Raw genomic sequence first — 25485 nt, 5'->3', positions numbered from 1 at the left:
TACAGAGCCTACTCAGAGATCAATCTCACCCAGCCCAAAAATAAACTAGAGACCATTTTAATCAAATATATTAAACTAAAATGATATACAACAGTCAGTGGTTTCCCGATAGGCATCTCAAGCTAAGCAGCATATGCCTGGTTCAGTATTAGGAGGGGTGACCCACCTGCACACTCCAGAAGAAATGGTGTGGGTGACTCAGTAGGAGGTACTCTTCAATTATAGGTGGTATTGAACCAGCAGCAGAAGGTGCTGTGCTACTGAGGATAACCCTCTTTCAGCTGAGACTTAAAAAACACAAAGTCCTGATCATTGGTGGCTATATAAAATCCAAAAGGACACACCCTGGACTGGCAGCATTCCAGCTTTAGCAATCACAATCCCCCTGCAGGGTCAATAAATTCAGCATCTTCCTTTACTATTTCTTAGTGATGCTGGGTACTGCTGAACTTACTCTAGTTCACACCAGAGATGGTGGGAAAGCCCTTCTCTCTCCCCCCCCCCCCGGGGAAGAACTCACAGTTCAGGGCACTCAGCCATTTCAGCATCCCTAAACACAGCATCCTGCTCATTCAGACTCCCCCTTTCTCATGAGCCCTACCCTGCAAGTAATTTACTTACGACTAGGACTGTCTGAAGCCAGAAAGAGATTGGAAATTAAAGGCAGCTGGGATCTTTAGTAAAAATAATAAAATAAAATAAAAATAAAAACACCCTCCTCCGTACGGATGCATTCACTGGCTGCACCCCAGAGATGGCTACATTTTGACAGTCACATCTGTATGTGAAGTGCTTTGGGGTGAAGTGGATTGGATACATGCATGGCCATGATTAATCAGTAACTAAGTCTGAAAAGTCCCCAGAATACCACTGCAAGAATAGTGCGTGTTTCTCATTAGCTGTAAGATTTCAGACATGGGCTACATTATGGGAGGAAGGGTACAGCTCTGACAACCAGAATATAAAATCCTGAGGACAAGTGGATTTAGTTTATTTCTTAAAGCAAATGCCCCTTGAGTGAGAAAGTTTGCATGAAATTCTACTCTCGAAGCAGGGCTGATGGTGTTCAGGAGAAAGAGAGAGAGAAAGAAGTGAGACAGTGGGGGAGGTTATGCAAAAGCAGATGCAAAGTCTTGAAGTTTAAAGGTGAGCTGCGTGGGGAGAGATTAGACTCATGCTTCCAGGCAGTGCTAAGAATATAGGGGAAAAAACTGCCTTTTAATTTTTTTTTTTTTTTTTTTAAATTCAGAACTTCGAGCCTGGAAGAGGGTCTGAGAAGAAGTTGTTGGGCTCCATACAAGAATCAACGGGTGAAGCTCTCTGGCCTGTGGTACGCAGGTCAGTCTAGATCAGGTATGCAAAAAAAGGGGTAAGATTTTGGTTTCAAACCAACAGTTGTCATATGCGCTGCAGTGCATCAGAAAGTACCTGAGCCGTAAAATGCTCTTTCCTGTTTTCAACCAGGACGGGGTACAAACACTCTGGGACCAGGCTGGCACAGTAATTTTATTTAGCAGTCCGCTATGCAATGTGACTGTACTGTACCCTTAAGCAGGGCACAGCTGGCTACAGCTGGCTCCAAGTCACACAGCTCCAGCCACTGAAGCGAAACGGTGATGTTCGGTATCACGCCAACACAGTTCCTCTCCTCCAAAGAGAGGCACATTCATACAGGGTCTGGTCACAGTGTCTGAAGAGTCAGCAGCGCCAGGGAGCCCCGAGATCAACAGGCCGCCATACGGGAAACTGCTGTCAAGCAGGAACTCCCTCTGCACTCCCAGGTCTGCAGAGGCTGCAGCCTAGACCCTGCAAATCTAGGAGGCAGGGGGAGCATGGAGAAATTGGCTCTGCAAGGAAATTGTAGGGGACGAGGGTGCCCAGTCAGGCCCACTAAATAAAAGCCTAGCTATGCGACTGAGAGAGCCTCCCGGCTCTATCTGTGGGGCAACCGGCTGCCTGCTATTTAGGCCCCCTCCCAGCAGGGAAGCGACACTTCAGTTTGCCCAGCATTGTTGTATCCAGGGTCCGGAACCACGAAGGAGCAAGAAGCTGCCTGATGAAGCCCCCACTTTCAGCCAAGATTCACCCACTTCCTTGAGCCCCCGCCCTATTATACATACCTTTTGCAGAACGGCACTTGTTTTCCCATGTTTGTCCTCAAAACACCCAGCCCTTTTAGATGCAAGTTTTGTGAGAAAAGAAGCAAAGCGCCCTTTGGCTCACGTCCAGTGTGACTAGGCCAGATAAGAATGAGCAGCAACGGCAAAATTAAAAATCAAACAAACTAACAAGTCAAGCCACAGAGCTCAGCAGCATACACCAACACATCACGAGATGTCATGATGTAGGTAAATTGTTTCTTGCAATCCGAGTAGCTCAAAAGAAATAATCAGAGCGGTTTCATTCTGGGTTTTTGATGCATTGTCTAAAACCATGATGTTTAAAAAGGATGCTATAATCTAACCTTTTAGGCTTCCTTAGCCATTTGTTTTACTATGGAGTCCAGAAATACTTAAATTATACATATTAGGCTTAAAATAAATGGGCACAAAAAGGAGAAGTTTGCATGCTTCAAACTTTTTTTTTAAGATAGTGGTAAATGAATCAATAAAGGTTTCGAAATCGCTGGTCTAGATTATCACAATAGCCCCTTTTATAGCCCTGAAATCTGTGAAACACTGTCATTCCAAGAAATTGGAACACCCTTCTGCTCTCTACAGCTGGTCAGATGAGTTAAGGCCAGTCTATATTAGTAAAGTTTTCACCAGTCTATCATCATCAACTTAGGTGCTTAGCCTAAAGACTTCATTTTTGTTTACAGAAATTAAGATACATCTGGGAGAAAGGATGTCCGTGTTAAAGATTCAACATCCCAGGTTTCATGGAAAACCGAAGAGGCCATGGACAAGACCATCAAGAAGTTCCCCAGCAGAGCCAGGAATGAGCATATCTGACAATCCAAACGCTCACAATACAGACTTCCTTAGCCATCCCAGAAAGGCAAAAAATCCGATCTCTACTAACTCCTTTGCAGGTCACCTCCATGAAGGGAGGCAGTTTGAAGCACACATATGAAGCAAGCAGTCTCCTTCCCTTTCTACCCAACAGATCAGCAAGTGGGGGGAAAAAAATTCTTTTTAAGGTCAACTTTTCACTAGTTATGCTGTTTGTTCCCCCGGCCCCGATCCCTCCTGCGATTCTTTCAACGCTGACAAGTTTTGTTTATAGCCAGTTTCTCCATCAGACACTGGGTGCCGCAGCGTTTGGGTTACAAACAGCACAGCGGAACGGTTATTTGTTTAAAAAAGAAAACCACAACTCCTCACCCGCCTGCTGGACTAAAACGATACGTCTACATAAAGATCCATGCCGAGGGGGCCGGGTCACAGTTGGTGACTAGATCTAGATTTGGGGCCAAATTGAATTATTGGCCTCCTCGAAAACGCTGCTGCACTTGTTCTGGCTGGGGAGGGAGGCAACGAGCTTTATTTACGCAAACCGCAAGGCCCCCAGCCACGCGGCTGCTGGTTATCAGAAAGCATACAGTGCACAGGGCTGGAGGTTTTTTTTTTTAAATATAAACAAACAATTGCACTTAAGGCAGGCCCCTCCCTCTCAAACAAACACATGGCCAATCGCCATCTCCATGGCGACAGAGGAGCCAATGGGAAGGCAGTTGCCAACTGGTTTGGCAGCTTAGTGCCAGGAGGCCCACCCCCTGGTCCAGCCCCTTGCTAGCCGCCACCCCCGACTCCTCCTCCTCTTCCTGTGGCTGCTCTTGGCCCAGAGATCATGGAGCCAGAATTAGTCAACTCAGCTGCTGCGGCTCCAGCTTAGGGAGAGCGCCCGAGAACGCCCGGCAGCAGCCCCTCTGCACGAGCGCGGGAACGAAGCCCCAGCAGCATAGCTTGCTGTCCTGCCCGGGAGGGAAGCAGCCGGCAGGCTCGGCTGCGAGGGCCTGGGGGTGCCGGCCTAGGGGGAAACCGCCCTGCTTGTGCCACTCCAGCCAGCACGCCAGGGCTGGAGTCGCTGTCGAGCTGGGGATCTCTGCCCTGCCAAGGCCGCTCCTGGGCTCCTCACCCCACCAAGGGCCAGACGTGCTCTCTACCCCTCCCTCCCGCGGCTCACGCCCCCAGCACTGCTCTGTACAGCCCTCCCCATCTGATCAGGGCGTCTCCATCGGACCCACCCAGCAGAGGACGAGTAGGAGGTGGAGACAGATGGGGTAGCAGGAGAGATTTAACTCATCCCCACTCCAGACCCCCTCTGAGGCAGGAGCATGCAGCCGCGTGAGCAACCCAAGGGCTAAGCTACGTCACAATCAGTAGGGCTGCATCCGAGGCACTGAAGTCCCAGCGAAGAGAATGGCACCCTACTCTTCACAGAAGCAGAAGCCAACAGCTACATGGTGCTGAAGGCAAACCTCCACTTCTTTGCCAGGAGCCACACATCTGGGCACAGCAGGGCTTGTGGCAAATCAGCACCAAAAATCACAGCTCCTTTGAGAGCAACAAAACAGTACAGCCTGAGAGGAAGTGCAGTCTAATAGACAGAGCACGGGACTGAGGGTCAGGAGACTGGGTTCCATTCCTGCCACTGACCTGCTGTACGGCCTTGGGCAAGTCACTTTGCTCTCCATTTCCCCCTCATATCCTTTGTTCAGACTGTGAGCTCTTGGTCTCTTACTAGGTGTTTATACAATACCTAGCACAGCGGAGGCCAGATCTCAGTGGGAGCCACTAGCACAATAAAAACCTCTCAGCCAACAAATAGATCATTTCCGTCAGAGTTCGGACACCAAGGGACTAACTGCCCAACAACTTGCCCAGTGTCGCTTTCCTTCTGAACAGCATATTCCCATTGCCAGTGTGGGGAGAAGCGGTACTGTCTAGAGCACAGGGGGCACCAGTATCCTGACCTCAACTTGCTGCATGGCTCTTGAGGAGTCATTTAACTTCTGCGTCCCAGCCTCCCCAGTGGAATGGGGATATTTGGGAAAGGAGGATATTCCTTCTCACTGGGGTGAGAATTTCTGTTAATGGGGTAAAATCCTCTGCTGAACTGGTTGAAAGACTGTTCACCTGTAGCTCCTACAAGTGCCTGTCTAGCCACTCCTAAAACACCAAGAACCATATTCTGTGCTCAGGTACATCTCATACAACCCCATGAGGTCAACAGAGCAGAAGGCTGTTCCTGAGTTTTTAACTCCTTGCTGCAACAGGCAGTGAATAATATCAGATATCCTTATGGTTCCTGCTGGGACAGCATAAATGGGGGATTACTGCTCATCCTTCAGCCGCAGAAATAGAGCGCAGCTTCGGAAGACTGTTTTGCATCATAAGTGGAACCTTCTCCTGGAGACAATACAGCCTGTGAGTTAGGACTTTTAACTTGACTCCTGTTTTGATTCCTCTCGCTTGCATCCGTCTTGGTCTGGCAAACCTAGAGCTAGTCTCCACATAAGGTTGCATCATTTAACTGAAGATGTGATGTTAAATTGATTTACTTCAAGCCAGTGCAAAAGACCGTGTGGACATACATATTTTGGTTTAAACCAGGTTTATTGCAGTTTAGCGTAAGTTCACAGGAACAGGTTTTAGGTGAACTGAAATGAGGGGCTTGCACTGGTTTAATTTAAATCAGGGCAAGTTTGTGCTTAGACACTCACAATTTTACCTCTTAAATCAAAAAGCACAAAACCACCATGGCAAGTAGGATTGCCAACTTGGTAATATTTAAAAACTGGACACTCCAGCAGGAGTGCGGGAACCTCCCCATCCCACCTCTTCCCCCTAAGACCCCCACCCTCTCCCCCCATCGCTCACTGCTCTTCCCCTCCCATCCCCCTGACCCGGGACAGGAGGGACTTGCCTGTGGAGCCAGGGCTGGGAGCTGCAGCCACCCGAGGCAGGTAGGAGGCAGCCCCGGCTGAGTAGGAGCTGGCATGGGCGATGGCCCAGTGCCTTCCCACCTCCCCCGCCTGCAGTGACCGGAAACTGTCAGGTCTTCTTTTCGATCGGACTGTCCGGTTAAAAACCAGGCACCTGGCCACCCTAATATTGGCACGGTAGCATTTACTTCTTTGTGAACAAGCTCACCACTGATGGCAGTAATGGAAATAGGCCTTGTTAGTTCATATGGGTGCCCTCTGCTAGCTGGATTCTGCTTCTGAAGGGGCGAGGAGCCAGTGGCTACTAGACTGCTCAGCTTGTGTTTTGGGCCCCCCCCCAAACAAAATATTTAAAGGGAACAGAGCAATTGATTTAAAAAGGAGATATATTTAGCATGCAGGGCCATTCCACAGCTGCATGAAGTAGATCAGAGCTATGGTCACATTTCAGGTTTAAAGTCCTAAGGAGCATTCCTTTAGTAGTGCAGGCTTAAAATGGTAACATTTAGGCAGCTCAGACACAAGGCTGCCTATGTCTACCACATCCCCGTCCTAGCTGGAGGCAATGGGTTTGATACCAGGAAAGACAGGAGGACACTCAGGGTGGCAGCTGACCGAGGACCTAAAACAGAGATCGGCAACCTTTGGCATGGGGCCCACCAGGGAAAGCCCCTGGCAGGCCGGGATGGTTTGTTTACCTGTTGCGTCCACAGGTTTGGCCGATCGCAGCTCCCACTGGCCGTGGTTTGCCGCTTCAGGCCAATGGGGGCTGCGGGAAGCGGCGCGGGCCAAGGGACGTGCTAGCCGTCCTTCCCGCAGCCCCCCATTGGCCTGGGACGGCAAACCGGGGCCAGCAGGAGCCACGATCGGCCGGACCTGTGGACACGGCAGGTAAACAAACCATCCCGGCCTGCTAGGGGCTTTCCCTGGTGGGCCCCATGCCAAAGGTTGCCGATCCCTGACCTAGAAAGTGGGGAGGTCCAGGTTCCAGCAGTGATGTGTTTAAAGTGTGCAGAGGGTTGGTGGAAACATGGCACAGCTGATGAGATCCACCAGTCTGGGAGGGAGGGAGGAGAGGGGGATGCTTTCTAGTTCAAGGACAGCCCCCACGTAGTCAGTAGAGATAGACCAGCTTTGAATAGAACTCAGAATATGGCTCTAATAACGCTACCCCCAGGGAGTCAGTGACAAAGGGATCAGGAGGACCAGGTATTCCTTTCCCAGACACAACTGGGAGGCGGGAAATGCGATGAACGGATCCACCCTGTGGCAGGCAAGGCACTCAGGCGCTCCCCATGGGCTGGGCTGAAATCACGATGGCCCCAGAAGGCCGAAGCCAAGCTGAGCTACTGCTATTACTCATCAGCGCTTGTGTGTGTCCAGTGAGCTTCCCACCCACCCTCAACCTCAAACACATCACTGCTCCAATGGCCTGGAAAACCCCAACCCTCGCCAGAGCCACCAGAAGAAAGCAACTGCCAAGACCAAGTGCTCCCAAGGAGAGAAATTCCTTTGCAAAGCAAGAAATCAGGACTAGGACAGCATGGAAGGGGGCCACAGCATGAAACAACACAGCCCTGGAAACGTAACAGCCTCGCTGCCCTCTGCTCCCACCTGACTCGTGCACACCTACGCACGCAGCACCCTATTACCCACCAGCCTACCTTCCCACTTCAGAAGTGCACAACAGTGATCATAGGCAACGACAGCGCCACAGAAGAGCATCTGCACCTTAAGCAGCTCTAAGCAGAATGCAGGTACACAGAGGAGAGAGGAAGCCCTGAAGGCAGAACCACAACCCCAATGAGGCCCACGTTGTGTCATACCAAACAAATCAGCCTCGTGACTTCCTCCGAGATGCAGCCACTTTGCAAGCTGCCTGGACCCAAGCTTCCTACATGGACTGCAGAGTTGGGGTCTCTCTGCTTTAGCTCTTCCAAATATACTTGGGAGTCACTCTCCCATGGAGGCAGTGAAAGCACTTTTAAAATATATAGCACTGGGCTCCGGGATGAATCCTAGCTGTTAAGTAACAGTCCAGAAGACACTTCACCTCTTTCGCTTTCTTTCCGGGAGTAATAGGTGCAGAGTGCCTTGGAACAGGGACCGCCACCACCCAGGTTCCAGGACTGGAAAAGGATCAGGCCCTTTAAACAGCATCGGCCGCCAATGCTTACAGATGGGGAAGAGTCTGGATTGGTCTAGATTCCAAGACATGCAGCTGCAAATCCCAAGTGGCTAGAACATCCCACCTCTGGTCATTAGAAAGCGGTCAGCAGCCTTCACACCACCACACATGCATTTGTATAAACAGAGCAAAATCCTGCCTCTGCCCATCACACCCCAGATGCATATACTGTCTTGAGACGGGTCGGAGGAGCTCACCCATGCATGCAAAGGAGAGAACACACATAAGCAAAGTTCTGGGCCTGTGCAGTCTGCTCAGCTAAACAGCTGGGCTGGAAAAACACGGATGGGCAGCATGCAAGGCCGAGAGGAGCCAAGTGGGCACAAAGCCAACCAAAGCTGTTTACTACTAGAGCGATTCCTTAACAGGCCCTCATTAGACTATCCTCCTTCTCCGCCCCCTCTGCACACTTCCCACAGACACAAAATGGGATGATTAAGTTCAGAGACACCCAACACACGCGGCCATTGTGCAAGGAGAGGACTGGCACCGTGTGTCCCACAGGGGCATGCGTGTGCGTGCATGCTGCATTCGAGGAACGCAGAGTGCCCGAGACAGGAAACAACCTCCTGCAAAAGGCTGGTAACAGCAGGAACCATTTTTCAATCAGCTCCCAAACCTCCGGCCTGGAAAAGAAAAAAAAAAAACCCTCCCTTGTTTTCCAGGAAGGAAACACACATAGCACATGTTCCAAACTCCACTGCCTTCTCCCCCACAACACTCAAAGCACCTCCCAGCCCTTCCCTGCAACAGACACCAGAACTGCAACCGAACTAGCATTTTCACTGTAGCGTGGTAGGTAAGGAAAGAGGGCAGAAGGAGGGGTGGGGGCCCCTACCTTGGAGCTCGGCTAGGTGGTGTTAGTCACACAGAGCACGGTGGGGAGGGCAGGGGGAATCCTGACCTCAATTCCTATTGGGGAAAAACTGAAGCAAGGGAATATGATGTGCCCCCTGTGAAGGAAACGGGAGAGAGAGGAAAAAATTCTAGGTATATGATATAAAGAGAACAGGAGCAAAGAGTGAGCACGTTCTCCAGGAAAAACAGCAGCTACTGGAGGGATGCTACCAAGGCTGTATCCATCACTCGAACCCCACACCTTGGGCTATCAAAAGGACGCTGAGCTGGGAGCCACCTTCTCTATTTCAGCCTCTGCACTCGCTGTGCCAGCATCCAGAACGGCCTGGTGTCCGGCCAAACATGCGTTCTAGTTTCAGGAGTTGGATGAGATAGGTCTCAAATGGCCAGGAGTCAGCACGCAGGCTGCCAGCCTCAACGCAATAACCCAGCGTCCCTCCACAAGGATCTCTCTCTCCTCAACCTTCCCTGCTGCAATACGCCTCCTCAAACCCATCATCTTCTTGGCAAAGAACCGGAAGGAGGGGGCTTGGAGTCTGATCCCACAACTAGCCAGAGGAGGGTTGCTCTGCCGAGGTTATACAAGCTGAATCTCTGCCTATCCCCACCCACACTGCCCTCCCACCTAGGACAACCCCAGCCCTTGCACATCTGGCGGTCAAAGGACACCTTCCCCAGATAGCAGCATCCACGCGTGTGTTCCTGGGCTGCGAGAAATGGGGGTTTACGTAAATGCCCTGAACATAGATCTGATGAATATTTGGCATCTACCCCACATAGGGGGAAAAAGGGCTTTCTGAAGTGAACAGAAAGATTCCTGTGGGTAAGTCTTGCATGTGTATCTAGGAGAAATAAGGTCAACCAGATAGATCCCTTTCCAGTAGGCAGAGGAGACATACATCTGTGGCCAAGGCATCTGTGGAGCAAAGAACTGTAAACCAAGGAAGAGCAGATCCAGGTATTCAGATGAACTGGAATCAAGTTAGTCTGGGTCATCAGAACTCACTGCTTCCCACCTAGGCTGGTTGTGATCTGATTCTCCTCACACTTTGCCACTTTACACATCACTCATGCAATTAGCTGCTCTGCGTAAGAGCTGATGCTGTAATATTCCCTCTCGCAAGGGGGAATTTACTGTACTATCCTTTTTTTTTTTTTTTTGGGGGGGGGGGGGGGGGAATGGAGATCTCTGTTCTATTCTGTTCAGGCGTCACACCAGGCTCATCACTGTAGTATCTGAGCACCTGCCATATACAATAGCTGTCTTGTCCCTTGATGGAAGGTTCATAGGATCAGTCACTGGGACCCTCCTCTATTCCTCAAAGGATGGGCCCTGGGTGCTCCCAGCCTGCCTGTAAGAGGTCACAGCTCCTGTCTCAAATCAATGGTGTAGAACCGGGGGGGTGTGTGTGTGTGTGTGTGTGGAAGAGTTTTCTTTATAACCAAATTGCTTTGCAAACACTCCGCACACCCAGTTTGTTTGGAGAGTATCTGAACATCGGAAGGCACTTTCTGGGAGCCAGAACATGCTGCCATGAAGCCTTCTCTCTCCCAGGCTTCTGCTAACTCCGAATATCCATGCTATTGTCCGCTGGAGGCTGCCTCTCCTTCCTTACCTCACCGTGTTGGGACACAGCTATTTCAGTACCCAAGGTATGTGAAATCAGCCACTGTTCCCAGAGCCCCAAAGTGACTTGGCACAGCCACGGGGCAGAGTAGCAGCATTAAGTCTTTACTGTAACACTGTGTACTCCATTCACATAAAACACAGGAAACAGCCAGCAGCAGTTGCTGTTCAGCACAAAAATCCAGGTCAGGATTTCTTCATTGCAGCCTATTCCAGGTGATGAGGGTTTTCATGCTATTAACACTGTGTTAGAGCCACACAGATAGCATGCTTCAGCGGACAGCTAGTTCCCTTGCAATGAGCCGGGGGGGGGGGGGGGGGGGGAAACCTCAATAGGAACAGACTTGAGGAAAATGGGAGATGAACTGAATTTTCCACGCCTAACTGGGACAGGCCCCATTACAACCTGACAGCACCAAGCCTGCTATTATCCAAACCATCCTGGCAAGGGTGCCAAACCCTTCTTTAAAGGGTCAACTAAATAAAACTCTGAAAGCCAAGTCCCGTCAGCCCATGCCAAGCAGCTGTTGCAAAAAACACACAAGTTCCCCCTGCTGCCACCACCACCACCATTTTCTGGATTGGTGTCAGAACTTGTAACATACTACTAGACAGCTCCAGAGACCATCCCCCCCTCCTGGAGTGTGACAGGCCTCAACTGGGCCAGGCTATGGACACTGATCCAGTTACAGAATAGGGCTCCTCCCTTCTCTCTACCCACTCCCGAGTGCTTCTTCCAAATACTCCCCCTAGCAACAGCATTCCACACTGGAGCTACCTAGGCAGCTCCTGGAAGTGGTCTCTGCACCCAGTGCCTGATCCCAAGAGGTGGAGAGCATGTCCAATTCCCACTGAGGTTAGCGTGCTTCCAGAGCAGCAGTGATCTGACCTGTAAGGTCAGGCCTGGACCTTGCTGCGCTCAGAAGTGTGTGGCAAGTTACAGCAAAAATCCAGGCTAAGGTAGGGGACGAGAAGAGAAAAGCAGGGCAGTATTTTAGGACATGCTTTAGCGCACCAGCACTCTTTTGGAATCTCTCCCTGCCTGCTCTGCATCACCTGTAGAAGGAACCTCCTCTTTGATTCCTGTCTGGGCAAGGAGACAAACCCTGTTTGCCTACAGTTCCGAGAGGCAGAGACAGGCCCACGTCTGGGAACTGCCCTGCTTGGAAGCAACTGGAGAGTTCGGCCCAGTATAAGGCTGGGAGAGGGGAATACAAGACCAAGAGTGGAAGGGAGGAGAGATGGTGGGAGGCCACAGCACCATCATGATAAGGAGGCATTTGCAGTCACCCCTCAAAGAGCAATCAGCCCCTCACGAGCCCTTCGCTGCCTGCTGTAGCAGAGTGAGCTGCATCCTCCCAGTGCTAGCTGCCCAGTGAAAAACTGAACTTCAAAGGCAAAGTTATCAGGACAGCTGGGGGGCGGGGGGGGGGGGGGAGGACAAATGGAACAAACTGACTCTGTAAGGCACTACTGATGAGTATTTCCAATAGACAGGCTCACAACTTCCCAGTCACACCAGGAGATGCAATTACTAAGAAGAGGGCTTGAAAAAGCACTCACGTGACCAACACTTCCAGATTTCCTCTGAGATGGCCTGGGTATGGTGCATCCCTGCATTACCTCGGTGGCACCCTAATACTGTGGGGCCCTTTGTCCCCAGCTAGTGGCTTGACTGCCTAAAAGAGTTTGCAACTACGTATGAGCTAATGGACCTGGTTTTTTAGCATAAGCAGCAGATGCTCCTGTTTTTCAGATGCAGAGGAAAGGAGTTCAATCCCCACACAAGACCCATCCAGGGCTGTCATACAGGAAAACTGAAGTATTCATCCAAAATGATGGGTCTCTACAGCCTTCGAAAATATTGGTCAGTCCCAGGTGGTGGGACGGCTGCTTCCTCTTATTAAGCTGCACACGCACCACAAATTATTACTTATGTGCACCAAGACCCCCACTGCTAGTTGCCTTTACCTATAAGAGGACAACGTGCCCTTCTACATGCTACGTTTGACCAAGGATGCCACTGGGATTAGGGATCTCCCTTCGCACCCTGAACAGTAGATGCCTATAACGAGAAGGCTGGAACTACGAACTCACCTGGAAGCAGGCCTCCTTGGTGGTGGATTCTGTGAGCAAGGCAGAACCTACCTCACCCTCACCTGATATGAATCAGGCAATGTTTTTTACAATTTAAAGTTTAGAGATGGTATTAAAAAAAATTTTTTGGAGCTGCCCATCTGCAGTCAGTTCCGTAAGCACAGCAAGAACTGGTCTCCCCATTGTGTTCGCACAGGCCTCTGGAGCGCCACATCAGGGAATTCAGAAAGGGATATGCAAACTTTAAAAACAAACCAACCCAAAAAGCTTATTTTAATGAACACCTCCCCAAAGCTCATCCCCTTAGCAATATGGCCTCCTGCTGCTCCCTTTGGTAAATGCCCTACTGCTCACCCCCTGCCTTCTGTGCTTAAGGGATGCCCACACAGGTAAGCCATTATTTCAATTCAACAAGACTGAGGGATTCAAAGCCTCCTCAGAAAGAATTAACACTGTCCCCAAGTCAGCCTGCTTGATGCCCACCAAAGGGGACCAGGAAGCAGAATGAGGGAAACGGACTGGACTGAAGAACTCAACGATCTGAATGTACAGGAGGCTTGGAATTCGTTTCTGCAGCTTTGACTTAAAACATCTGAAGCCTACATCCCCCCCCCCCCCCACCCCACACACCTTGCTTGGGGGAAGTGTGTAGAGAAGGGCTGCAGACCAAACTGGATGAACAAGCATCTCAAAACAGGTTAAGAGACAGCAGAGAGCCTACACGGAATGGAAGATGGGATGGATCAGCAAGGAAAGCTACCTCTGGGAGGTCAGAAAGTGTAGGGAAAAAGTAAGAACTGCTAATAGCCAAGCAGAACTGGACCTTGCAAAGGAAATTAAAACCAATAGTAAAAGGTTCTTTAGCCATATAAATAAAAAGAAAAGGAAAGAAGTGGGACTGCTAAACACTGAGGAGGGGGTGAAGATTAGAGATAATCTAGGCGTGGCCCTACACCTAAATGAATACTTTGCTTGAGGTTTAAAAAAAAAAAAAAGAGTAATTAGGAGCTTGGAGGCAGTGGCAGGGTGGCTACTGGGAACAAGGATATGGAAGAAGAAATTACCACTTTCAAAAGTGGAAGCCAAATTCCAACGGCTTAATGGCACCAAATCGGGGGCATGGATAATCTCCATACAAGAATATTAAAGGAAATGGCATATGAAATTGCAAACCCAATAGCAAGGATTTTTAATGAATCCGTAAATTCAGGGAGTTATACCCTGACTGGAGAACCTTAAATATAGGTACTATATTTGCTAAAGAAAAAAGTGATACAGGAAACTACTGGCCTGTTAGTTTGACCTCAGTTGTGTGCAAGGTTCTAGAACAAATTTGAAACTAAGTAGTTAAGGACAGAGGTAAATGGGAATTGGGATAAAACACAACCTTGTTTTATAAAGGGTAGATCATACCAGATCAATCTGACCTCTTTGAGAAGATATGGATTTTCTAGACAAAGGAAGTGCAGGAGACCTAATCTACCTGAATGTCAGTAAAGCATTTGATACAGTTCTGCATGGGAAATTATTAGTTAAATTGGAGAAGTCAGGGATTAATATGAGAATTGAAAGGTGGTGAGGGAATTGGTTAAAGAGAAGAGTACAGCGGGTCATACTGAGGTGAACTATCTCAGGCTGGAGGGTGGTTACTAGTGGAGTTCCTCAAGAATAAGTCTTGGGACCAATCTTATTTAAGATTTTCATTATTGACTTTGGGAGCGTACTAATAATATCTGTGGATGATAAAGTTGGGAGGTATTGCCAATATGGAGGAGGACCAGAATATACAAGATTTAGATGACCTTGAAACCTGGAGTAATAGAAATGGGATGAAAGTCAGTAGTGCAAAGTCATGTACTTAGGGACAAACAACAAGAATTTTTGCTACAAGCTGAGGACCTACCAGTTGGAAGTGACAGAGGAGAAAAACCTGGGTATTAGTTGGTCAGAGAAGGACTATGAGCTGCCATTGTAACATGGTCATGAAAAAGGCTAATGTAATCCTAGGATACTTCAGGTGAGGTATTTTCAGTAGAGATAGGGAAGTGTTATTACCATTATACAAGGCACTGATGAGACCTCATCTGGAATACTGTGTGCAATTCTGGTCTTCTATGTTTAAGAAAGATTAATTCAAACTGGAATGGTGCAGAGAAGGGCTAACAGGATGATCAGAGGAATAGAGAACCTACAGTACAAGAGGAGACTCATGGAGCTTGGTTTGTTCAGCCTAACAAAATGAAGGCTATGGGGAGATATAATTGCTCTCTATAAATGCATCAGAGGAATAAACACCAGAAAGGGAGAGGCGTTATTTAAGTTAAGGGCCAATGTTGGCACCAAAAAAAAAAAAAAAAGGATATAAACTGGCTATCAATAAGTTTAGGCTTGAAATTAGATGAAGGTTGCTAGCCATCAGAGGAGTGAAATTTTGGAACAGCCCTCTAAGGGGAGTGGGGCAAAAGACCTAATTTGTTTTAAGGCGGAGCTTGATAAATTTAAGGAGGGGATGGTATGATGAGATTAACTACAATGGCATACAGCCCATCCGCAACTATTAGCGGAAAATATCTTCACTGGCTGAAAGTGGGACACTAGATGGGAAGAGCTGTGTCACTACGGAGAATTCTTTCCCAGGTGTCTGGCTGGTGGGTCTTGCCCACATGCTCAGGGTTTAACTGACTGCCATGTTTGGCATCAGGAAGGAATTTCCCCCCAGGTCATATTGGCAGAGATCCTGGGGGCTTTTCATCTCCCTCTGCAGCATGGGGCACAGGTCACTTGCTGGTCAGAATTAGAGTAAATGGTGGATTCTCTGTAACTTCTGGAGTCTTTAAATCAAGATTTGAGGACTTCAGTAACTCAGCCAGACCTACTATTATGGGTCTACAACAGGAGCGGGTGGGTGGGTGAGGTTCTGTGACCTGCACCATGCAGGAGGTCAGACTAGATGATCATGAACAAATTAGAGAAAGTCCAGAGAAAAGCAACAAAAATCATTAAAGGTCTAGAAAACATGACCTATAAAGGAAGACTGAAAAAACTGGGTTTATTTACTCTGGAGAAGAGAAGACTGAGGGGGGGGGACACAATAAGTTTTAAAGTACAAAAAAGGTTGTTACAAGGAGGAAGGAGATAAATTGGTTTTTGTTAACCTCTGAGAACAGGTCAAGAAGAAATGGGCTTAAATTGCAGCACGGGCTGTTTAGGTTGAACAGCAGGAAGAACTTCCTAACTGTCAGGGTGGTTAAGCACTGGAATAAATTGCCTAGGGAGGTGGTGGAATCTCCATCATTGTAGATTTTTAAGAGCAGGACAGACAGACACCTGTCAGGGACAGGCTAGTTAATACTTAGTCTTGCCATGAGTGCGGGAGACTGGACTAGATGATCTCTTGAGGTCTCTTCCTGTCCTACGATGGTCCTTTCTGGTCTTAAAGTCTATGAGAAGGCCAGACCCCTCCAGGACAAACCAACTGGAAAACAGACGAGCTATTTTGGCTGGTGTTAGACACCCATCTGCTACAGATCTGACATCCCATCTTTAGGGTCAGCTCAAACACACAATTCACCCTTTCAGGGTTGATGTGGAAAGGGAAATGAGAGCTTGCCTCTAGTGATGGCCTCTATTCTGAACAGGACAGAAAAGCATAGGCCAAGTACCCAGAAAGGATTTTGTCTTGAGTGCCTTGTTACATGGAGTTTCCTTGCCCTCACTTCATAACTTGGGGTCCAGGAATCCGAGTTTTCCCTTTCTTCCAACACCATCCATGGTTTAAAAGTCTTCAGTCGCATAGATTATGGAGCCAGAAGGGACCACTAGTCTAACCGCCTGTATAGCACAGGACTTCCCTCAATTAATTCCTGTTTGAACCAGAGCAGATCTTTTAGAAAAGCAACAGTCTTGATTTTAAAATAGAGAATCCAGCATAACCCTGGTTGAGCTGTTCCAAGGGTTAATTACTCACTGTTAAAAATGTATGCCTTATTTCCCGACTGAATTGGTCGAGCTTCAGCTACCTGCCACTGGAGCTTTTTAAATCTTTGTCTGCTAGACTGAAGAGCCAACGATCAATTTTTTGTTCCCCATGTAGGTACTTACGGGCTGATCAAGTCCTCCCTTAACCTTCTCTTTGTTAAGCAAAAGAGATTAAGCTCTTGGAATCTCTCATTATTTGGCATGTTTCCCAATCCTTTGATCATTCTTGTGGCTCTTCTCTGAACCTTCTCACATTTATCAACATCCTTCTTGAACTGGACACATCAGAACTGGATACAGCATTCTAGAAGCGGTCGTTCCAGATCCAGAGGTAGCATAACCTCTCTAGTACTCGATATCCACCTGTTTATACATCAAAGGATCTCACTAGCTCTTTTGGCCACCGCATCACACTGGGTACTCATGTTGGACTGATTATTCAGGACCCTCCCCAACTTCACCACCTCACCCCCAGAGTCATGCTTCCCAGGACAGAGTCCCCCATCCTCTAAGTTTGTTTCTAGATGTATAAATTTAGATATGGCCATATTAAAACATAGTTTGCTTGCACTGAGCTTAAAGAGCAATTCAAACTGCTCTTTAACAGTGACTTGTTCTCTTCACCGTTTACCACTCCACCAACCTGTGTGTTGTCTACCAGTGTTATCAATGATGATTTTATGTTTTCTTCCAGGTCATTCATTAAAATTTGTATCAGGACTGATCCCTGCAGGGCCCCACCAGAAACACACCCACTCTACGAGGATTCCACATTTACAATTACATTTTGAGACTTCGCACATGTCCAATGGACTAAAACTGGCTAGCTGATATGTTTCTTTTTTTAATCATTCTAGTTTGTTTAAAAATCAGATGCTGTGCAGTACCAAGTCAAATGCCTTACAAAAGTCTAAAATTATAATCAACAATATCAACCTTTATCAACCTAACTTGTAATCTCATTCAAAAAAAAATCACTTTAGTTTAATAGGATCTTTTTTCCATAAAGCTATGCTGACTGGTGTTATTCTTCCCTCCTTTATTAACAAGACCCAAATCAGCTGTCCCCACGATCAATGTCAGGCCTATAATTATTTGGGTCATTCTGTTTACCCATTTTAAAGAATAGCACAATAGCTTTCCTCCAATCTTCGGGAAGTTCCCCAGCATTCCAAGAATTATTGAAGAAGAAAGGGGACAGGAGCAGGGGGTGCGGGGGAGGAGGAGACAGGGGACAACCAAAAAAAAAAAAAAAAAAAAAGCCATCTGTGACCCAGCAAGCTCCTCTGCCAGTGCTTTTAAAACTCTTGGATGCAAGTTATCCAGACCTGAATCCTCTAAATTTCCCCACTCTGATAAATCACAACTGCAGGCTCCCTGGGCCGGAACAGCAACATCTGGTTTATTCTGTCCTTTCCACTAGGCATCACTCTGCCTGCATCCGCCTTATAGAACTAGTAGCAGATCCCTGCCCAAGGAGGGAAGCCGATTCCTCCCCTTCCATTGCCTTTTCAAACGCAGGCAGAGCACAGGCAAACAGAGAGCCTCTATCCTGAAATCTAAGAAGATTATAAATACATAATTGCCTCACCATTTGATTTATTTTTAGCTTGGTGTTTCCCCAGCACAGATGCTGTGTGGAGTTAAGTAGCATGTCAACATGCTGCATGCCTGACTCAGAGTCAAGCGCTGCTAGGAGCCCCATCACTAGCCTGCATGCCCACATCAGGCTAATGCCTCCAGGCGATACAGTAGCTGCCTACGCATAGGACCAGGACAGAATGAGAAGGGACACAGTGCACTAGATCCATACTGGTGCTAGAGTGCAAGGATCCACAACTGGTGGATCGGTTTGTGCCAGTACCCAAGTGCCCTGCCCAAGCCAGTAAATGCATCAAGCTAAATAATTACCTTTTCCCAAGGAATGACATCTGCCGCTTTGCTCAAATCAGGTCAGAAACATACTGGCTTCAGCCTCCTCTCCTGGCCTCACTCACCCCCATTTCCACTCTCCCACCTCCTGCTGCACAAAACCCATCCTGGGCACAATGAGCACAAACCCTGGCACCAAAACATTCCAATGCTGCTTTCTCCAGAGAAGCTGGTGCCCCCCACAGGGGCAGAGAATCCAGCAAGTCCAAGGGACTCCCATGGGAAAACATGTCACCATGTGGCAGAGAGAGGGGTCATTCATGTAGTTTCATCACTACGGCAACTCTGTTTCAGGGACCACAGCAAGGTGGGCCATCCAGGTACCCAAGATGGCACGATTTAGCTAAGGAGGAACAGACGGGCTTCCATCCTGAACCTACCAACCCCCAACACTTAGGGTGCCCCTGCTGCCCTCCCAGCGCTTGGATCCTGAGCTCCCCAATGCAGCACAAACAAATCACCCCACACCATTAGACCAGCTAGGACTGATCATTAGGTATATGCTTTCCCATGGTTCAAACCTGTGCCAATAAAACCCAGCCCCTCAAAGAGAGGATCTGCCCTGCAGGTTCTGCTCTCCCCAGCCACAACATCCAATGCAGCAGGGTCTTGGCATCTCAGGTTTACCCTTGCAGGGGAAGAAAAAAAAGCTATTTGTCAGTAGGATTTTTAAATCAACGCTCCTGGAAGATTTCCCCACTGCCCAAGCCAAACCACGTTGGGCAGACATCCCAGCACTTCTAGGAGAGGAGGCGGCAACGAGGTGGGATTCGGCCAAGTTCCCTACCCAGGGAGCACAATCCCCCGGGGTGGGGAGAACATGTGGGTTTTGGTGCATCACACGAAGATGGATGCTCTCAGTGATCGAACAGAGGATTAGAGAGCGACTCAGTCCCTTGTCGCTTGAGGCACAAGCAGCCCCTGGAACGTCAGGAGAGGGGAGAGCTCCCTGCAGGCTGGGCTGGGCATAGCACAAGGGGAAGGAGCAGCTCCCCTCACTCGCTAGCAGCTCCTCCAGGGCAGCCCCAACTGCCCCAAAGCCCAAGGGTACACCTTGCCCAGCCCTTACTCTGATAGGGGGCAGTAGGACTTGCACTCATCCCCTGCATGAGGCTGGGAGACACCAAGCTACTCACCTTCTAACCCCCCCCGCCCCGCAACCCCTCCCCAACCCAGCAGCAAAGCTCCTACCTCTGCCTGGGCACTGGGATGTAGGCCGAATGCAGGGGGGGGTGCTGCTCTGGCCCCACGCTGATGAGTCGCAGCGCTGCCTCCTTGTTTGATCCCTCCAACTGGCTGTGGGTCACGGCAGGCAGGCCCTGCCGCTCATCCACCTTCCTGCCATTCAGCACCAGAGCGTCCGTCAGGCCCCTCGGCTCAGCTTCTTCGAGCAGCACATTGCCATTACAGCTCTGCAAGACATGACACAGGGACAGAGCTCTCATCACAGGCGTCAGGGCGTGCAGCGGGGTTATAAGATTTAGGGGTCCAATGCAGCATAACCCTAGTCATCCCAGAGACACCCTGAATCAGCTCTAGCAAGCTTTGAAGCCTGCATCCAGAGTCACCCCTGAGCAGAGACCACTCTGGTGCTCCTCTCACGGGAGCCCTGGCAGGCTGAGAACTTGAGTCAAACCTTGGAGGATGGATGCAGTTTCAAAGCAGAGCACGTTAGGGTTTAAAGAGAAGCCAGGTTAGTTTGCAAGTCAGGGACCCCGCAGTCGGTTCTGCAGTAAACAAAGGCGCTTCATTAGCAACAGCTGGACCCCATTTTCCCCCTTTCTGAAAAGGCAACTGCTTCAAATGGACCCTTCCCTCAACTGCAAACTCCCTCCCTCCAAGGGACAGACACACATTTCACACACAGACACCCCATCCAAACTAAGGTGCAGTGGGGGGTGTGAAGAGTTGGCTCTCCTGCTGTTCTGCATATAACTAAAGGACTTTGGTCCCCAGGGCCACCAAGCCAATACCTCACTCCAGGGTTAGATTTACACCTTTGGCCTGTAACATACAAAAAAAACCCCAAAACCCACCACAAGTGATTTTTTTTGCACATGCAGGATTACCTGCTGCATAACCCCCATCTGGAGAGGGACTTTGCTGGCTCTTTCATATCTCACCATCAGGCCTCCATGTCTGCAGAGAATCAGCCAGGTCTGGCTTCCACAAACAGGGCAGCAGCAAGGCTCCCAGGCCCGTCAAGTTATCTTACACAAACACAGCAGGTGTGAATCAAGGCAGCTCAAGTCACCCCTCCCGCTTGTGCGAGAACCGATGGCAAATGTCCGCAAAACCCCTTCATTTTTCTGTTGCAGTTTTCTGTGATGGGCCCCACCCCCCTCCACCCAATTGTGCGACGCTTACTTACACCAAGCAGCACTTCCACGCAGGAGCAGTCCAAATGACTTCAATGGGATGGCTCCCACACGTTGCCCTGGGTAATGGTTGCAAAGTTTGGCCATAGCTAGAGGAAGCAGACTCGCCATGGCACACTCCTCCAGGAGGGAGGGTTTGAAACCTATGGCAGAACTCCATCTGCACAGACTACTCCACAGCGGCTTGACTACAAACAGCTAACCCCGCCAGAAAGGAAGCTAAACAGAACAGAATACATCTGCTTACTCCTCAGATGTGGCCCTGAGAGCCAAGCTCGCCCCACTCCTAACCCTACCAGGGTAACTCAGAGGCTCCGTCTACACTAGGACAATTTTAAAGATGACCTTTCACATTCAGTTCCCACCCATCCTTTTTGCCTAGCCACTCAGGCTGGCAGCGTGGAGAGCGGGGGACGACTTAAGTACCCACTGAGGATTTGGGAGGGGTTGTTATTGAGCAACCAATGCTCTGAGAATGCAAGCTACCAATCATTAAAGTGTTCTCTCACTGCCAAGAACTATCACTTCCCACTGACTGCAGTGCCACCTTCTGGAGAGGTCAGAGCTGATCAAGGCCCCTTCCAGCCACACAGAACCCAACTAAGGCCAGCTATGCATGTCGTCTGCATCTCTCTTTGATAAGGCCAGATAGACAGAAAATGGAGTCCAGTTGCGCAGAGACAGGTATTGTCAGTGATCCTTTTAAACAGGAACAGTGTCACAAAACACTGAAAATACCTTTCTTGATTCTACTCACGATTGATGTTCTTGGTTTACTTATTACTAGTGTTACAATAGTGCAATAGCAGCATATCTAGGCATGTCTGGTTTAAAAACAAACAAAAAACAACACGAAATTTCTGTCCTGACACCTTGCAGTGTCCCACTGCAGTTCAATATCCACTTGCGCCCCCATCTCTGTAACATGCACCTTTCTGCCCAAACCATTCTGTTACAGGCCTTCGGAGACCCAAAAAACCAAAAAAACCCCCAGCATTTGCTCCCCCTCTTCCTAAACAAATGAGCACAGGAATCAGGCCAATTTTAAACAGTGACTGTGGTGTGAATAAGGAGTTACCAATTTAAGAGGTCAAACGTAATAGCCATTGTTACTGGAACTGGTCTTTTTCAAACAGTGGGGTGGAAACCTTTGCAGACTAAACAAAATTACTCAGGATAATTAGATCCAAAGCTGACTAAGAAGAGTTATAAAGGGATTTCACAAAACTGGGTCACTAGGCAAGAAAATGGCAGATAAAATTCAATGTAGATAGAAACAGTAATGCACATTGGCAACAAGTAATATAGACCCCATCATTTTGTATGTATAGTTGGCATTATGTTTTTCCACTCAAGAAACAGGTCTTGGTGTTATTGCGGATAGTTCTCTGCAAATATCGAGTTAAAATGCAGCAGCAGTCAATGAAGCTAACAGAATGCTAGGAACCATTAGGAAAGATAGACAGTAACACAGAAAATATCAAAGCCACCATATAAATCCATGGTATGCCGACCCCTTGAATACTGTGTACAATTCAGGTTGCAGTAGTCTCAAAAAATTATTATAATTGGAAAATGTGCAGAGAAGAGCAACAAAAAATCATTAGGGGTATGGAACAGTTTCCATACGAGGAAAGGTTTAAAAGACTAAAAGAGACGCCTAAAGGGGGATAGGATAGAGGTCTATAAAATCATGAATGGCGTGGAGAAAGTGAATAGCAAAGTGTGTTATGTGAAAGAGTAAACAACAAGAAACAGGGTTAATCCAATGAAATTAATAAGCAGCAGGTTTAAAAAAAACAAACAAAAAGTATTTCTTCACACAACACACAGCCAACCTGTGGAACTTGTTCCCAGGGGATGTTGTGAAGGCCAAAAGTATAACTGGGTTCAAAAAAGAATTAGGTAAGTTCGTGGAGGATAGGTCCACTGGTGGGGCTATTAGCCAGGATGGTCAGGGACGCAACCCCATGCTCTGGGTATCCCCAAGCCTGACAGCCAGAAGCGGAGACTGGACAGGAGATGGAACACTCGATAACTACCCTGTTCTGAAGCATCTGGCATGGGCCACTGAGGGAAGTCAGGACACTGGGTTAGATGGACCCAATATTGGTCTGACCCAGACTGGTCATTCTTATGCAACTCCTAAAATGCATTACCTACCACATACAGCAACTGTTGCCGTACTGTACTCTAGGCCTAGAGAAGTCCACTAAAAAGCTTCATCAAGAAACAGCAACATTACTTCTGGGGAAAAAAAAAACAAAAAAAACCCCACCAAAAACAGGTGGGTGGGGAAATTGAGCCTCTAACAGTAGCTATCCCCACACTTGATTAAAACAAGTGTACGTGTTTGGGATGGGGGGGTAGACACCCCATCGAGTAAGCTCTTAGTCTTTTTACAAAAATCCTAGAAGTTAATAGCAAAGCTGCTGTTGCTACAGTATCAGAGCGCAGAGGAGTTTGTGGCGATTAGTATCTCCCCCTCCTGCTCCACTCTGAGCTTGGCTTACGCTCTGAGCAGCCTGCTCACAAACATATAAGAACCAGAAAAGCGTGCAGCTGGCGGAAAGGACAAGTGGTTAGAATCATCATCTTCTTACAGCAGGGAACTTACATCTGCATAGCTACGGCTCTCCGGGGTGTGAATTTTCACACCCCTGAGGTATGCCGTTAAGCCAACCTAACCCTCATGTAGGTGGACAGACTCTTCCAGGAACCTGGCTACGGCCTCTCAGGGGGGTGGATTAACTACAGCCCCGGGGGAAAAACCCATCCCACCTCCACAGCGAGTGTCTACACTGAAGCACTACAGCGGTGCCGCAGCAGCAGTCTGAGTGTAAACATACCCGTGGCATTTACTAGATCTGGTCTCAAAGCAAGCAACCCTGCTCCGGCAAGTCTCCCCGCCTGCAGGATCCATGCAGATGTGCCAGGTCCTGGGGCTAGGTCACAAACAGGGATCTGCACAGGCGGGACGGATCTGCACAGAGCCTTGGGCGGATCCTACAGAGGCTGGAAGATCCCTCCTCCCCCACGATCTACGCCCCACCCCCAGGAGCCAGCGCTTTCCCTCCCTCCGCCCCGGGCCGTGCAGCCCCCACCCCCTAGCCCGGGGCCCGGCAGCCCCCTCCCCCTGCCCCGCCCCCGGGGCTGGCTGTCCGCGCGCGGGGTGATTGATGGCCCGTGCATTCCAGCAGCGCCGGGCGGGCGGGCCGGCGCTAGGGGGTGGGGGGCCGGCCCCGCTCAGCCCAGGCCCGCTTCCCTCTAAACTTTCCGCACGGCCACTTCTACCGAGCGGCGCCATCTTTAGCGAGGGAAACTTTCCCGGCACGGCGGAGCCGGCGGCCGCCCCCCGCCCCCGCGATCGCGCCGCAGCGGCCCGGCCTCCGCGGCGGGCGGGAAAGAAAGAGGCTTGGCAAGCCCGGGCAGGACCGAGCTGTCACGAACCCCCGCTGACCCCCCCCCCCAAAAAAAAAATTACAACGGCGCCTTCAACAGACTCGCACCCCCAGCGGGGAGCGACACGTCCCTCCGTGCAACCCCCCTCGGAGAGCTCCCTCCGCCCCATGCACCCCCCATGAACTCCCCTCCCTCCGCCCCAGCTGCCCCATGCACCCCCCCCAGAAGAGCCCCCCGGTCCAGGCAGCCAGCCTTCCATGGGGAGCGCCACACTTATCGAGGCGCGACACCCCCAACAGGCAGCTGCCTCCGCGCACATGCAAGCCCCAGAGGCAGCCGTACCAGGCCACGGGACACACCCACCCCACCGGTGCCGCGCTCAGCCCCGCTCCCCCTTTGCGGGCTCCGGGAAAGGGTCGGGCCTCCCGTACCTTCTGCAAATGCTTCCCCCGGCCCTTGCCGGGGCTCTTCCCCTCGAGCCCGTTGGCCACCGACGCGTCCTCGCTACTTTTCCGCCGCCGCCGCCGCAGCAGGGCATCTTCCACCAGCACCGTGTAGACGGCGTTGCTGGCCGCGGAGGACGGGGCTTTGCACGCCTGGATCACCCCGCAGTACAGCCCGTGGCGGTGGGCAGCCGACGGGGGGCTGCAGTCGGGGCAGCAGGGCCCGGCCGCTGTTAAGCCGGGCGGAGGGGAGCAGATCCTGCTGTCCGGGGCCGCTCTCTTGGGGAGGCGCTTGGGATCCATGGCCCCTGCGAGAGGGACCGAGCCCCCTCCCGGCAAGGGGGAGGTGGGGGGCGCCGTGCGGGCGGAGGCTGCAGCCCGGCCGGTGGCTTCGGGTCGCTCCCTCCACACCGAGCTCCCCCGGTCTCTGCACCCGCCGACCACGCCCCCAGCCCGCGCTCTCCCCCTCTCGCGGCTCGTGCGAGCCGGGGAACCATTCTCCACTCCCCGCCCTTCGCCATTGGCCCGCTCGCTGTATCAACATTCCGAAATGGAATATGGGCCCGGGCCCGGAGCCGGCTCGCACGCCCATTGGCCCCGCGGTGTTGCCAATTAGCGTGGGGGCGTTCCATTCGCCCCGCCTCCCTCCCCAGCCCGGCTGCTGCTTGACTTTGATTTCAGACAGGGAGGGA

At 50.1% G+C, this 25485-nt stretch overlaps 1 protein-coding gene and 1 long non-coding RNA gene across 3 annotated transcripts in view; one reads left to right on the top strand and one right to left on the bottom strand.

Moving 5' to 3' along the window:
* SLC2A4RG (SLC2A4 regulator) overlaps nt 1-25231 on the bottom strand; it is a 42363-nt gene extending 17132 nt beyond the window's left edge. For both annotated transcript variants that reach the window (XM_074969731.1, XM_074969732.1), the window contains exons 1-2: nt 24782-25231; nt 19762-19982 (exon numbers count right to left, since the gene is read on the bottom strand). In XM_074969731.1, coding sequence (XP_074825832.1) covers nt 19762-19982; nt 24782-25096 — 536 coding nt within the window. In that variant the 5' untranslated portion in view covers nt 25097-25231. The remainder of the gene's footprint in view (nt 1-19761; nt 19983-24781) is intronic.
* Nucleotides 175-3100, top strand: LOC141997282 (uncharacterized). Its single transcript, XR_012641705.1, has 3 exons — nt 175-1146; nt 1250-1353; nt 2822-3100. It is a non-coding gene; the product is annotated as an uncharacterized LOC141997282 (long non-coding RNA).
* Nucleotides 25232-25485: the final 254 nt, after the last annotated feature.

Source organism: Natator depressus, chromosome 13, assembly GCF_965152275.1.
Source record: "Natator depressus isolate rNatDep1 chromosome 13, rNatDep2.hap1, whole genome shotgun sequence".
Lineage (NCBI taxonomy): Eukaryota > Metazoa > Chordata > Testudines > Cheloniidae > Natator > Natator depressus.
Note: the sequence above shows the minus strand (reverse complement) of the source record. Positions and strands in the feature narration are given on the sequence as shown.